Source organism: Mercenaria mercenaria, chromosome 2 (assembly GCF_021730395.1).
Source record: "Mercenaria mercenaria strain notata chromosome 2, MADL_Memer_1, whole genome shotgun sequence".
Lineage (NCBI taxonomy): Eukaryota > Metazoa > Mollusca > Bivalvia > Venerida > Veneridae > Mercenaria > Mercenaria mercenaria.
The window spans coordinates 8,987,299-9,003,187 of record NC_069362.1 but is presented as its reverse complement, the minus strand read 5'-3'; the positions used below and the strand labels follow the sequence as shown (position 1 = coordinate 9,003,187).

General features: G+C 36.1%; 1 protein-coding gene across 1 annotated transcript; it reads left to right on the top strand.

Moving 5' to 3' along the window:
- Positions 1–3,402: 3,402 nt before the first annotated feature.
- Positions 3,403–4,212, top strand: LOC128548853 (craniofacial development protein 2-like). Its single transcript, XM_053524373.1, has one exon. The coding sequence runs from the start codon at positions 3,403–3,405 to the stop codon at positions 4,210–4,212; it is 810 nt and encodes a 269-aa protein (XP_053380348.1).
- The last annotated feature ends 11,677 nt before the right edge of the window (positions 4,213–15,889 follow it).

Genomic DNA, 15,889 nt, shown 5'->3' with positions numbered 1-15,889 from the left:
ATAAACTTCGTAGTACGAGTCTGATTATTTTTCTTGCTTCATGTGACATTAACTCAATAAATCCTGTATATGTCTTTTTCTTAAACATGATTTTTCCCCTAAATATTTGGACAATTGCCATACATTTTTTGTTATATTGTTTTAATTTTATTCATCAGGATGGCTCTTCTATGTTGTATTGTTATGACTCTCGTTTTCAAACAAAATACCATTCTTTTATGCCGTTCAGATGCAATCATAACGTCCCTTTTGATTTTCTGAATATGAATCAAATATGAATTTCTTTATGTGGAGCGGTAGATGTGTGGTCTATATGGTATACAGCCTTGAGGCCTTACTCATATTGGTAGTTTTACGTGCTTACGACATGCACAAACATGTAAATTTCAATAGGGAAATTAAATGAAACTTGCATATGAAATCAGTGTCTATATGTAAAATCATGTCTCTGATGTTGTTGCTATGGTTCTGGTGAAATTGTGGATATTTTCAATGCCATTGTTACATGTATCACGTCTTAGCAAGATTTCATCCACTTGTTTCAACAAAATGGAACACAATTACCCAAAGGTATTTAAAGTTGTTCATAATAACTGTACATGTATACTCATCAAGGTTACTAGGTTCAAAAATACATCAAAGTTATCCTTAATGTTCCAAAGTTATGGACAATAAGCTTAAATTTATACTCCACAACGTTTGTGGATTCCAAACGTTTTCATGGAGTAGTCACTAAGCATACGAGTAAATATGTTTTAAACTGAAAGAAATTCAGGAAATTCTCGCGAAAATGTTTCTAAGAACAGCACTTCTAATTGTCATTGACATTTTGTATTTGATATCCCATTGGCCTCATTTCGGAATGTAGGCCATGCATTTCCTTTTAGAATTATCTATTCTACATTAATCAATAATAGTGACTTTATTTTAATTTCGACAAGACAAATTGTTTTCTTGATATTGATAATTCTACCATAATTCTTCTATTTCTAAAAGGCCGCTTTCTTTAATTTTTGATATATTGACAATGGAAAACCTTTTTCATTTGAATGTATGCAAATGAAAAACCTTTTTCATTTGTAAGTAAAAAGCCGAAAACCTCTGATTTGTTAAAGTGCAAAATAAGGCAAAATAAAACTAACTGATTTGACTTTATATTCAAATCCAACACTATCTAAATAGGAAAATCAGTATCATAATTTATATATTAAATGTAAATAAATAGCCGGTTTTATCTACTTTTATTAATCACTTTCTTACTGATTTGCTTGTTTTAGTAACATAATGTGCTAGAGTAAACTGCAGATTATGGGTATCTCAAGATCAATAATGTAAATAACTACCAGCTATGTTAGAAAAAGAAATGAGATCTTAGAGTCGTATTTCATTTATTTAATCAAATAAATCAAAATCTACGAAGCTACTTATTTTTAATGTTTTCCCCCTGAAAACTGCATCAGATTTTCTTACAAGAGCAATGGTTTATGTAAATTCAGATGTCAAATGAAACTGGTAATGTCACTTTAAAAGCAAGTGCAAATGATTTTTCAGGCTCTGGTATATTATTAGGTGAGATTTTTTTGTTTATCGTTTTACTATTGAGATTTTCAAGAAGCGTTTGCTCAAGTATATTTCTCTTGATGCACGACAAAAATGAACAAGAAATTTAAATTCACATTCAATAAAAAATATATAGAAATGATTTAATATAAAAGTTTGTAAATTAGTTTTACTGTTATACTTGAATCTAAAACGTTTAAACTACGCCAAGGACTGCAAAATGCGTGCTGAAGCACAGATCGATATCTTTATCCTTTTCATCTGGAAATAATTTAATTTTCTACAAGATTTAATCGCCATTGACGAACTTAATGCTAGTTATTATCTATCAGCTCGAGGCGATACATGAAAAAGACAACATATAAAATGTTTCGAAAGACAGGCTGATTGGAAACGCGTTTGATGAAACGTCATCTTTTACTATAAATAACATTCAGGCATAATATTTTAGTATAAAAATTTAATCACAGTTCCATAATTTAATATTTTGTCAATTCTAATTTAATGTGGTATCGAGGAGAATGTAAAATAATGAAAACAAAATGTTACGATCGATGAACATGCAAATGACCATATAACCATTATCTTTGTAGGGTTTAGTTTTATTATTTTATTGATACCTGACAAGTATTTTTTATTTTAAAGATTTGTCAAATATAATATTTCTATAACTATATTCAAAACGATTGAAAATTTACAGCATCTGTTGAAGCTGAGCTCTTATCGGTACCAAGCAAAATGTATGACATCACAGTATAACTATCCCGGCACAACCAGTTTACGACAGCCTAACGACTTATTCCGATCGCATTTTTAATAACCTTATCGTAGAGACTTACCCAAAGCCCTCTTTGCACAAAGGATACAATCTGTTTATAGAGTGAAATCCTAATCCTATCTCTGTTGTATCAGTGCAATTGAAAAGTAAGCTATCTATGTTAACTTCTACGCATGATAACACAGTCATGCATTTTACAGTCCTGAAACTGATTTCTTTGATTTTCTCATATTTCTAGGTTTTTTTCCCATACTTTGACGCATATATATGGGTAGCAGAGATTGTTCCCTTTGCACCAATAGCTTTTTCAACATATTTTACCTTGTGAAATAAACTGTGAGTTTTGACTTATTTAAAAATCGTCTGCTTGTTTGCAGATTTCACCACATAAATGTCACAATTTCCCTAGGGCATTAACTGATTAGGGGCTGAAGATTGGTGTGTCTCGATCAATACAGAGAAATCGTCCACCACACTATTCTCCCTGTCGTCAAAGCAAAGGGCGGGTAAAATCAAAATGGGAAATACTTTGCTGACTGAAGCAGACGAGGCAAAATACCTTGGAGTGACCTTTTACTAACGGCTAACCTGGAGACCCATTAGTCAAGCAGAAGGGAAGGCTCGTAGGAAGCTTGCCATGATGCTGGCATGGGTCTCGAGGGGGGTAGCCAACGTCACGAGGCTGCACCAATGAAAACCTTGAGTTTGTTGACCCTGTAAATGCTTTAGCAGCTGAGTGGCAGTGGCGAAAGGCGAGTCTCCGGCGCCTTTAAATAACTGGAACCCGTGACTAAGGGAAGGACACCCCGACAGAAAAACTACCGGCCCTCCAGGTTAGGGGGTTTCCTGCATGGCCAATCACCAGGCAGTGTAAAAGACTTGCGATTACGGAAACCTTAAATGCGCAAATCGCACAGCGGTTTGTTCACTCAACAGCTGTGGATAATTCCGGTACAGAGGACAGCATGACGCAAGTGGATGAAAGCCTTACGGAAGTCCACAGGCCGACGTCCCTATGTACGTCGAAAGATATTTTTAACATTGGATGCTGGAACGTAAGAACCATGTACAGCACTGGAAAAACAGCTCAAGTCGATCAAGAGATGAGCAGATACAACATAGATATACTAGGACTAAGTGAAGTTAGATGGCCCCATAGCGGTAAAACAGCACTGCAAAGTGGGAAAGTAATTCTGTACTCGGGCAGAGACGATGGGTCACATCAAGAGGGAGTAGGAGTGATGTTTTCGGCGAAAGCAAAGAAGTCCCTAATGGAGTGGAAACCAATCAGCGAGAGATGTATGTATGCTAGACTATACACCACCACCCTAAAAATCAGTTTGATTGTAGTATATGGACCAACGAACGATAACACCGAAGAAGCAAAAGAACGATTCTTAGAACAACTACAAGATGTTCTTTCAACTGCTCGAAAACATGACATCAAAATAATTATGGGTGACTTTAATGCAAAGGTCGGAAGTAACAAAAAGACACACGAAAATGTAATGGGAAAACATGGCGTGGGCAATAGAAATGACAATGGTGAAAGGTTACTTGAATTCTGCGGAATAAACAACTTAGTGATCACAGGAACCATATTTCCTCACAAATTACGACACAAGATATCTTGGATTTCACCAGATGGTAGAACTGAAAACCAGATAGACCATCTATTGATTTCGAAACAACACAGAACATCAATTATGGATACAAGAGCAATGAGAGGGGCTGATGTCAGCAGTGATCATGAACTTATCCGAAGTAAAATTAGAATCCAGCTGAGGAAACCAAAACAAAAGGCAAACACAAGCAGAAAGAAATATGATACCACCAAATTACAGCAGCCAGAGAAAAGAAGAGCTTTCTCATGAGAACTCAAAAACAGGTTTTAAGTTTTAGAGGAATTAGACAGCGTTGAAAACATATGGGAATCTTTGGAAAAAGGATATATTGAAACAGCTAACAACATCCTAGGAATAAAGGAAAAAGGTCGAAAACCTTGGATTAGCAAAGACTCATGGAAACAAGTTAATGAAAGAAAGCATTTAAAGCAACAAATTACAAACTGCAAATCTGAAAGGCTGAAGAACAACTTAAGATCTCAATATGCAGAAAAAGACAAAGAAGTCAAGAATAGCATGAGACATGACAAAAGGAAGTGGACTGAAGACCTTATATCTGAAGCAGAAAGAGCAGCTAACTACGGACACATGAAAACAGTCTACAAAATTACAAGGGTCATAAGCAATGAGAGAAAGAACACAACACCTATAATAAAGGATAAGACAGGCAAAGTATTAAGTAACCAGAATGATCGTTTGACAATATGGAAAGAACACTTCGAAGAAGTCCTTAACCGTCCACAGCCTGAAAATCCACTTGATATCAGAAATGAAAACGAGACACTTGAAAATATAGACACTGATCCCATACGGAAAGATGAGATAACCAAAGCCTTAATGAAATTAAAGAATGGTAAATCTGGTGTTGCATTGGACTGGTTGAACTCATATCTGAGGCCACGGAGCTGCCGCGTGAGTGTGAATCAAACAGTGTCATCAGCACGTGAGCTTACGTGTAGTGTCCCCCAGGGAAGCTGTTTAGGGCCATGGCTCTATCTCACGTACGCAGGAACGATTTTTGACATTGTTCCCCCGTCCATTTCCGTCTTTGGCTTTGCCGACGACCACACCGCAAGCACACGTTTTAAGCCCGAACCATCCATCGAGGCTAAATCCATTGGTGAACTAGAGGAGTTTGCTACAGATTCAAATGAGTGGATGAACAGTAACAAACTAAAAATGAATTCCTCAAAAACTGAACATATTGCCTTTGGAAGTGCCCCTCAGTTGAATAAGTTAAACATTCACGAGATAGATATTTGTGGTGATAAAATCAAGAGACAGAGTAACATCAGATATTTGGGGGCCTATTTGGACGAAACTTTAACTTTCAAAGAGCATATAAAAATAAAGTGTAGAACGGCAATGTTGAATTTTTTCCGAATCAAAAACATTCGCAAATATTTGACTCAGGATGCAACTGAAACCTTAGTGCTATCGCTGGTTATTTCGCATTTAGACTACTGTAATGTTATTTTATACGGTATTTCTGATTGTGACATCGCAAAACTGCAACGCATTCAAAATATGTGTGCGAAGTTAGTTCTGAATCGTAGAAGAAGAGACAGTTCTAAGCAGGCACTCTACGATTTGCACTGGCTGCCGATCAAAGCCAGAATAAACTTTAAGATCTTGACGTACATGTTCAATTGCCATGTTGGAAATGCGCCTGCATATTTGATTGAACTCTTAACACCGAAAATCCCCCAGCGCTCCCTCAGATCCTCGGAGTCATCAGTTGACTGTTACATCGTCCCTTTCAACAAGCGAAAAACTTTTAGTGATAGAAGCTTTAGTACTATAGGGCCAAAGTTGTGGAACAATTTGCCGTTGAACATCAGACAAAGTTCTTCAATTGACTGCTTTAGGAAAAGGTTGAAAACGCATTTCTTCAGAGACTACTTTGCATTATTCTAAGTTTTGACTGAGTTTTAAACAATGATGTTGGTGACAGTGATAGAAATTTAATGTTTGTCTGTGATAATTGTATGTTAGTAATATTTTAAAATATAGTATTATCATTGACTTTAAATTAATAATTGCTATTTTGATTCGTTTTAATTAATCTTATTTAAAATATTTTATATTAAATATTTTATTTCAACTTGTATTGTAAAACGCCATTGAATATGTTTTAAATGTAGAAATAGGCGTTTAAGCAAATAAACCAGTTTCAGTTTCAGTTTCAGTTTCTGGAGGACTGGATGACATAACAGCAGAGATTCTAAAAGCAGACATGGAAACAACATCAGTCTACTTAGTGAAATTATTTAAAGCTATATGGAACCAAGAAGTCATTCCTACCAAATGGAACAAAGGACTGATTGTTAAAATACCTAAGAAAGGAGACCACTCCATATGCGACAACTATAGAGGCATCACTTTACTATCTGTGCCCAGCAAAGTCTTCTCAAGAATCTTAATATCAAGGATTCAAAGTGAAGTCGAAAATAAACTACGTGAAGAACAAGCTGGATTTAGAAGTGGAAGGAGCACAACAGAACAATTATAAACACTACGTAACATCATTGAACAATGTAATGAATGGAACGCTCCACTGTTCATCAACTTTGTAGATTTCGAAAAAGCATTCGATTCCATCCACAGAGAAAGCCTATGGTCCATCATGAATGTATATGGCATCCCTGATAAGATGATAAGACTAGTAAAACTATTGTACGAATCATTCGAATGTGCAGTGCTCGATGACGGAACTGAATCAGAATGGTTTAGGGTTACAACAGGAGTCAAACAGGGATGCACAATGTCAGGCTTTCTTTTCTTACTAGCAATTGACTTTGTTATGAAGAAAACCACCAACAGCGATCCAACAGGAATACGATGGAAACTCACAACAAAGCTAGAAGACCTAGACTTCGCTGATGACTTATGTCTACTTTCCTCCAAATTCCAACATATGCAACAAAAAACGGAGAAACTGAAAGAAAACGCAAGCAGTATTGGACTGAAAATAAATTCAAGAAAAACAAAAGTGATGAGACTGAATGCTATTAAACATTATGTCAAACACCAGTCAAAATAGACCAAACAAACATAGAAGATGTAGAAACATTCACATATCTGGGTGGAATAATTACATCCAAAGGAGGCAGTGACGAAGACATCGATAGCAGAATAGGCAAAGGCAGAAATCAATTTCGCAGACTGAGAAAAATCTGGACATCCTCTATCTTCTCCATCCAGACTAAAGTCAAACTCTTCAACGGCTCAGTCATGTCAGTACTACTCTATGGGAGTGAAACATGGAAAACAACAGAACAAGACAAAAAGAAACTTGATACATTTCAGAACAGATGCCTGAGCTAGATTTTTAAAATAAGGTGGCCAAACAAAATCAGAAACGAAGACCTACACAAGAGAGCTAAAACGACCAAAGCCAGTGAATCAGTCACAATCAGAAAATGGAAGTGGATTGGCCACATCTTAAGACAAGAAAACACCATCTGCAACACAGCACTAACATGGCAGCCAGAGGGGAAAAGAAAAGTGGGCAGACCAAAGACAACATGGAGAAGGACAACCGAACAAGAACGAAAACGGCTCGGATGGAACAGTTTGGCAACAGCTAGAACAGTTGCAAAAGACTGGACTCAATGGAAACAGCGCATTAAGGCCTTATACACAAATGGGTGTGAAGAGGATAGGTGAGGTGAGGTGAGATTAACTGATTAGATCTTTAAACAGTTTTCTTTTTCAGACTTCTAACTGTTGAAGTAATATGCATGTTTTTTTCATGCCTAGAGCTAATATTTGCCTGGTTTGCATGAGGTACTAGGTTAATAGTCACATCAGCCAACAATAAAATATTGTCTCCATTTTTCCCAAATATTTTACCCGGGATCATTTTTTTCAGCTCAAATAACTTTTTTTGCAGAAAATGATATTTTGATTATTTTTTCAGACTGTGTACTTTGATGCAGGTAACTACACATATATCTAAAATAGATAGTGCCTACTTTAAGTTTGCATTTTTATTTCCACTGCCTACTTATTGGCAGTTGTCTTTATTGACATAATTATCCTTATTAAACATTATGTCAAACAAATCAATTAAAGATAAATTCTTACATTCTTACATTGTGTTACCTGTTTTCCCTTCTCCGAACAAAGTTGACCTCATTTTCTGCTGACCAGGAACGACAAAACCAGTTTATGACCACCATAGAGTAGTTTGACTTTACTACAGTTCACAGCAAAATTTCGAGCACTACTTAAATTTTTTAAAGGGTACATAGCAGTAGACTTTTAAAACTTTAAAATGAACTGTTTTAACTAGTTAACAGCTGAAAAAAAACGTATTTACAAGAAAGTTCTTATGTATTTCAAGTTACACTTTGGGGATCTTGACTTGCAAGACGGACACAGGAATGTGTCTCCCAATCTCACAACCCTCACTGGACTGTAGAATACTAGGTGATCCCAACCTCCACAAGTGTCAAACTGGCCCCATTTAACAATAACTATATATGGCCTTTTACTTATATTTGGAATGAATTTCTTGCAAATCTTGTACTTTTCTGACTCTGGAATTATTATTATTATTATTATTATTATTATTATTATACCACATTTATGGAATGTCATCATCATCTGAGCTGTCAGTATTATCTATTTGAGTTAAAACAGTTCTCGTTTGTTTTGTTACACCACCTGATCCACTTGGTTTAGCTGTAAACCTGAAATACTGGGCAGGGGTTCATTTTCTTTGAGTTTTCTTTTGTACTTTTACCTTGGCGGCACACATTTCATTATTAGCCTTGATTTGTTCTATGACGGCATCTTCAATTACTGCTTTACCAACAACTACTCTACTTAAAGTATTTTTATCAGCCTTCTGCACATTCTGCAAGATTTTACCATCTCTCTCCTGCATAAAGCTTTCTGCAATTTCAATTTCAGGACAAGATGCTGACTAACCGTTAGACTCTTAGTCTCTACTAAATGAAGTTACTGGTGCAACCTGACTATTAGAAACTGCATGGCTGTTGAAGAGGAATATACAACTTCTTTTAAATGCTGACTGAATGTTATATAGTGACAATCTGGATGAATATACCTTGCAAGCAATTGATCTGCATTGAGTCTATTTTCATTTATATTGCACAGTAAATGTGGCTTTTAATATATTGTGGAGTCAATCAAAACAATTATCCGCTATCTCTCGTGTTGCACTTTTGGCTCTAGAAATTTAAAGTCTTCCGGGACGTTTGGCTTTAAGATTTAGCCACCTATCAAGAAAGAGGGTGATCCTCATCTCTTAATGGCATAATCTGAAGCTAGATTTATAGTTTCCTGTCTACTGTAACCATAACTGACTTCTGTCATGGTTTCAAAGTGTCTCTTGCTCAAATATAAGCATAGGAGTAGGTCCAGACTTTAACGCAAACTTTGCCATGCAATCTGTCAAATAAAGTCTGGGTTTTTTTTGGTATGCCGTAAGTCAATGACGATTGACTGATAAACATTCTACCGTCCTTAACATTATTGTACGCTCTGGTCAAATCCTCAGGATCATAGTCCCTATAAGTACCCCTGGATGACAAAATCACCTGTAAATAAATGACAACGCATATCATTGATACGTTAAGATAATAATCCAATGAAATGTTAATTGAGACTTAATGGATAAAGACATTCATATTATATAACAATTACCGTATTTTTGGAGTGCACTGTACCTGTGGAATGGTATGGTATGGGTTTTGGGCCCCGAAATATGCATAAAAGCAGGCGAAATAAAAACAATATATTTTTTCTCAATTGTTTTAGTAAGAAAGTGTTATATAAAGGGTGTTTTGGGAATTATTATTATTGAAACGCACAAAATGGAAACATTTCATACAACAAGAGCTGTCACTAATGGTGACAAATGCCCCCGCAGCACCTTGACCTTTGACCTGGTGACCCCAAAGTCAGTAGGGGTGGTTTACTCAATAAGTACTATCAGTATGTGAAGTTTGAAGGTCCTGGGTGAAGTGGTTCGCATGTAAAGTGCCTTCATGCAAAAAGTTAACGTTGGTCCCTGTGACCTTGACCTTTGACCTGGTGATCCCAAAGTCAGTAGGGTTGGTGTACTCATAAAGTACTATCAGCATGTAAAGTTTGAAGGTCCTGGGTGAAGTGGTTCGCGAGTAAAGAGCCTTCATGCAAAAAGTTACTGTTGGCCCCTGTGACCTTGACCTTTGACCTGGTGATCCCAAAGTCAGTAGGAATGGTGTACGTAATAAGTACTATCATCATGCGAAGTTTGAAGGTCCTGGGTGAAGTGGTTCGCGAGTAAAGTGCCTTCATGCAAAAAGATAACGTTGGCCCCTGTGACCTTGACCTTTGATCTGGCGACCCCAAAGTCAGTAAGAGTAGTGTACTCAATAAGTACTATCAGCACGCGAAGTTTGAAGGTCCTGGGTGAAGTTGTTCGCGAGTAAAGTGCCTTCATGCAAAAAGATAACGTTGGCCATTGTGACCTTGACCTTTGACCTGGTGACCCCAAAATCAGTAGGAGTGGTGTACTCAATAAGTACTATAAGTACTATCAGCAAGTGAAGTTTGAAGGACCTCGGTGCAATGGTTCGCGAGTAAAATGCCTTCATGCAGAAAGTTAACGTTGGCCCCTGTGACCTTGACCTTTGACCTGGTGACCCCAAAGTCATTATGGGAATATGTTCTATTTAGAAGCACAAAATTGGCTACATGAGGTTCTTCTTTTTTTAGGTCACGACAATAGATTAAATCGGCTCTCGATATTTTTGTCTACATTAAAGCTGAGACAATTGATTTACAGGAAATATTGATAATTTGTCAAATAGGATTCACGTTTATTTTAACAATTTTAACAACTTTCTTCTAATTATTAGCATAATTATACTAATTCGTAATTGATTTTCTATAAGTTGATCTGGTAACTCATAGGCGTAGGAGCCGGGGGGAGCAGCGGGGGCCAGGCCCCCCCACCCCACAAAGCTAGGATGGGGGGCGAACTATAGTTTGCAACCCCCCCCCCCCCCCCCACCCCGCAATATTTTGGAAAAGAGATATAACTTGCAGTCTAATATAACATTTACTTAGTATCATATAATTCTTTTCAACCTGATTCTTGATTTGGATTTGGCCTTTCCTTGCATTCTGACCTGTCTCTTTCCGTAAGGTGAGTATTGAAACCTGTATGCACCGAGGATTGTTTGATTACATTTTTATAAAAGGAATATGATATTGAGTGCAATCACTACAGTTCCGGTTTGAGCGTCTGCTAAAACGTATTTAGCCTGTTTACGCATATAAACGTAATGTTATTTACGTTTTTCATTGTCCATTCAAGGGAAATAATATTTCCACAACTATATTTCACAATTAGACAAATGCAGCGCTATTTGATTTTATGTCCAGGGCTTCAACAGAAGAATGTAAAAAATGGCAAACTTGATTAGAACACTACATATTTTGACCGATTAAGTTACAAGCTGCAGACAGTTCAGCGGCTAGTCGTATGCGTATCATCAGAATAACTCAGTGGTTGCTTAAACACAGGGGCTTGAGAGGGTCTACGGCCCATTTGGTCCCTGGACATGGCTTTGTCATGAATGCACCGGGAATCCCTTGCTGGCCCCCACTCGCTCCTACGCCTATGTAACTGTGTTAATAAATAAAAAAGCAGTAAATATGTAATCAAGTTTTATTTCCACTATCGTCCCTGAACAGGCTTAATCAAACCGAGCCTATAACATTTTCGTTTTTGTCGTGTTGAGCGACCTGTGAAGTTTCTACTTTTTCTATTTTATTATCACTGCAGCGTTGTTTGTTCCGTGTGGCGGCCGTAAAAAGTATCCCCGTACATTCAGTCAGGGCTGTTATATTTCGATCAGCACGACTTTTATGTTGTGTTATTGGTAATGTTTAGTTTCTCAGCATGACCGTTTCGGCCTGGGTGGTTCCAATACTCCCGCTTTGATAGCCTTGGGTATTGTATAATCACCCCTTGGATATGGTGCCTGCTTTTTAATTTTGTCTTTTGATAATTCCTGTGATATGCAGGCTCCATAACCTCAGATCCCCTTTCTAAATTCCAGTTTGTTTAGTTCTGCCCATTGATTTCTCATTTTGTGCAAACCCATTACTTTATCTGGGGACCAAATGCCGCTTTTCATGGAATTACACGCCACAACCCGTGTATCATTGAAGGTTCCATGTTTACCGCCGTTCGCATACATCTGCGGAAATCTCTAAATTGCTTTTTGTACTTTTAGCATGTGTAAATGTTGAGTTCTGTTCAACACGGGGCTAGAGGGCGTGGACGGTAGCACGCATTTACACTATCGTCCATGAACAGAGCCTGCAACATTTTCGTTTTTGTCGTGTTGAGTTTCCACTTTTTCTATTTGATATCTTAAATTATGCCTGCGCATGTGGGATGGCTGTTTGCCATTTATGAAGCACGTTTATTTTAGAAACCAGCGAGACCCTTCTAACGATAGTCAAGATAGTCACTTGAGCAGGCAAAAAGGACTCGGATTGCCCCGGATATTTTAACAGAGGGTTTTTTTATTAAAAAAACGTCGGAGTCGTCGTTAATGCATTAAAAACTTTAAAACAAAATAATGAAAACTGGCACTTCAGACTTGCCACATTCAAGGCTTTGTCGAGTGCTTTAAAGGAAGTAATTTCGACGTTATTAGCGTTCAGTCACATTGGTTGTAATCCTTCTATCAGCAAGTCAATGAACTTTTGTATTCTCTGCTTCTATTTAAAAATACTTTCATTAAATCCTAGAACTAAGACAGGTAAGAAAACAATCCTGTTATTCTGAGTTTTTTACAGTCTTTTTGAGGCTTTGCAAATCATTATATCTACGTTATCACTATCAACTAGTAAAAATACTTCAATTAAAATACCTGTGATTTAATGATGCCATTATTGTATATTGAAACACGAAATATCCGTATACGCGTAGTACTTTTGATTTATTTCTGGTCTTGACTAGAAGTAAATAAATTGGAAAATATCAATTTTGTATCAGAGAAAATATTAATTAAAATAGTTTTCTACTTATTCTATAGCTTTCGTAAATTCTTCAAGAAGTGTCAGTGTCCTTTATGTATAGAAAGTGCAATTATGATTTTCAATGTTCCTGGAATCTATTGTCGGTGTAGGAGAACCTGTTTGCAATATAATATTATATATGTGCCGCGCCATGACAAAACCAACATAGTGGGTTTGTGACCAGCATGGATCCAGACCAGCCTGCGCATCCGCGCAGTCTGGTCTGGATCCATGCTGTTCGCTAACGGTTTCTCTAATTGCAATATGCTTTGACAGCAAACAGTATAGATTCTGACCAGACTGCGCGGATGCGCAGGCTGGTCTGGATCCATGCTGGTCGCAGACCCACTATGTTGGTTTTCTCATGGCATGGCTCATATGTTACAATTGATGTTGATGGAAATGGAATTGAACTTTATTTTTCATTGTTATGGTTTTGATGTTCGCTGTATGATTCAAAGCAGAATGAAATGTAGCAATGCTGTTAAAACATTGTATATGCAAAGACACCTGTCTGAAATAAAGGTCCCCAAGAGTATAACAATATACAGAGTTGTGCCGGAAACAAACTTTTGACTAGTTCATACGTGGAACATTCAGAATATTTGTAACAATTACTTCCGAGAGACTTGAGACTTGTATGAGAGGTATTCAGTTTTACCAAATGACAAACTTCGTTTTTTTTCATATCGTTTATTATGAAATCATAAGATCTATATCGAGCATTTAGAAATAATAAAAGGCGAAAATACTGGCATAGTCACATGTGCCATGTTCTACTTAGTCTACTTAGGTGCAAGATGAGAAATATTTTAAGCAAACCTTAAACAGAATCCTCTAAATTTGTCTTCTACTAGTACATACCTGTTGTCTGCAATAACAGTACATCACAGATGTAATTACAGCTCCTTTCTAATGGCGGTGACACTATTTGTCGTTATTTGAGACTAACGAGTGTTTTTGAGCGACACAATCTATCTAAACCTTTTTACAGATTTTATTAATCAAACCAAGTCGGCTTTTAGTTTGGTTTGTTGTATTCTTTGCCTCCAAAGGATCTTTTTATAGATTTTATTAAATACCACAACAGCGATCTTTAAGTGTCGTGTGGCGGTTGTAAATAGTCTCCCAGTGTTGAAATGTATTCTAGTCCTTTGTGATAATTGTGTCCATTCAATATCTTTGTAATAGAGTTCCGCTTAAGCCAGTGCAGCAGTGGTTGGGTGGTGGGGAGGGATAGTTACCATTACCTCTAATGAACAGACTCAATCAAACATAGTCTGCTATTGTTTTGCTTGGTTGCATCCTTTGCTTCCAAGGGATAATCTTTTAGAATATATTGTAGTAGGAATATGAATATGTGTATAATGAGTATCTTCGTCATGACATGAGACCTTTATTTTAGTATATACAAAACTTGTCTTTAAATGTATTTCCCGAAAGTAATGTGCTGATTAGTACCACATGAAAAAAACTTTATCATTTGATCTTGATGCAAAAGCGTGAAGGTAATAGGTTTAATCTGTTGCCTACTTAAGTTTGAATTAATCAATTTCACATCTTTTGAAATTTTACGAAATATATCATCAACCCGTATGCATTACAAGTGTAAGGCGTTAATGGTAGTCCTTTCCAACGTATGTTCATAAATTTAGATTATTTAGTTTTTATTTTTGACATACATTATGTTTCTATACAGAAGATTCATAGTAACTGTACATTTATACTACTCCAGGTAACTGGGATTAACAAAATAGATCAAAATTATCTGCAAGTTTCCGAAGTTGTGCATGGTAATCTTACATTTATTCCACAACGTTACTGGATTTTAAACATTTTTAACGAGTAGTCATGAATCACTAGTGTAAATCTAAGGCAAATTAAAAAGCATAGAGACAATCCTCGTCGATCAAAAGTTTCTCAGAACAGCACTTCTAGTTATCATTGCCTTTTTGCATTTAATATCCCGTTGGCCTCATTTAGAAATGTGAGCTATCCATTTCCTTCTAGAATGATTTATCTGTTTCTATATAAATAATTGATAATGACTTTACCTTGATTTCGAAGAAATGCTTTGTTTTCTTGATAGTGATAGTTCTACCAGAATGTTTTACTTTAATAAAAAGTTTTCTTTATTATTTAGATATATCGCCAGTAGAAAACTTCTTTATTTCTTAGTGAAAACCTTCTATTTGATATAGTGCATGGTGAAATTATATAAGATAAAACTTATTAAATTGACTTTCAATTCAGACCCAACACAACCTGAATTATTAATCAGTATCATAATTTATAGATGAAAAGAAAACAAATTAACGGATTTTTCTACCTTTATAAATCACTTTCTTACTGTAGATTCGAATAATGTTCTTATATTGTATAGATCTGTTAAAATTAATTTTGGATTGGAATCTTATTTAGAAAATATAGTATCGAGAAAACTAAGAATAGCATTAACAAAAATAAGAATCTCAGCACATAGTCTCAGAATACAAACAGGTAGATTTTCACGTGAAAGAGTAGATCGTAACCAAAGGATTTGTGAAATTTGTAATACAAATGATATTGAAGATGAATTCCATTTTGTTTTTAAGTGTCCACCATATGAAAGGTTAAGACGATTGTATATTAAAAGTTATTACAGAAATAGACCAAGTATGTTTAAATTTATACAATTATTAAATAGTAGCAGAAAAAATGAAATTGAAATGTTATGCAAATTTATTTATGAAGCAGTGGAACTGCGATACCAGATGATGAATAGTTAGTCCAATAAATGTAATATATGTATATGTGGAATTATGTTCATACAAACTGAAGTTAAACTGTTCCGAACTACTTTTTGTGTTCTATAGACTTTAGCCGTTTATTG

Coding starts and splice junctions, on each gene's coding strand:
- LOC128548853 (XM_053524373.1), top strand. CDS start 3,403: ATGTACAGCACTGGAAAAACAGCTCAAGTCGATCAAGAGATGAGCAGA.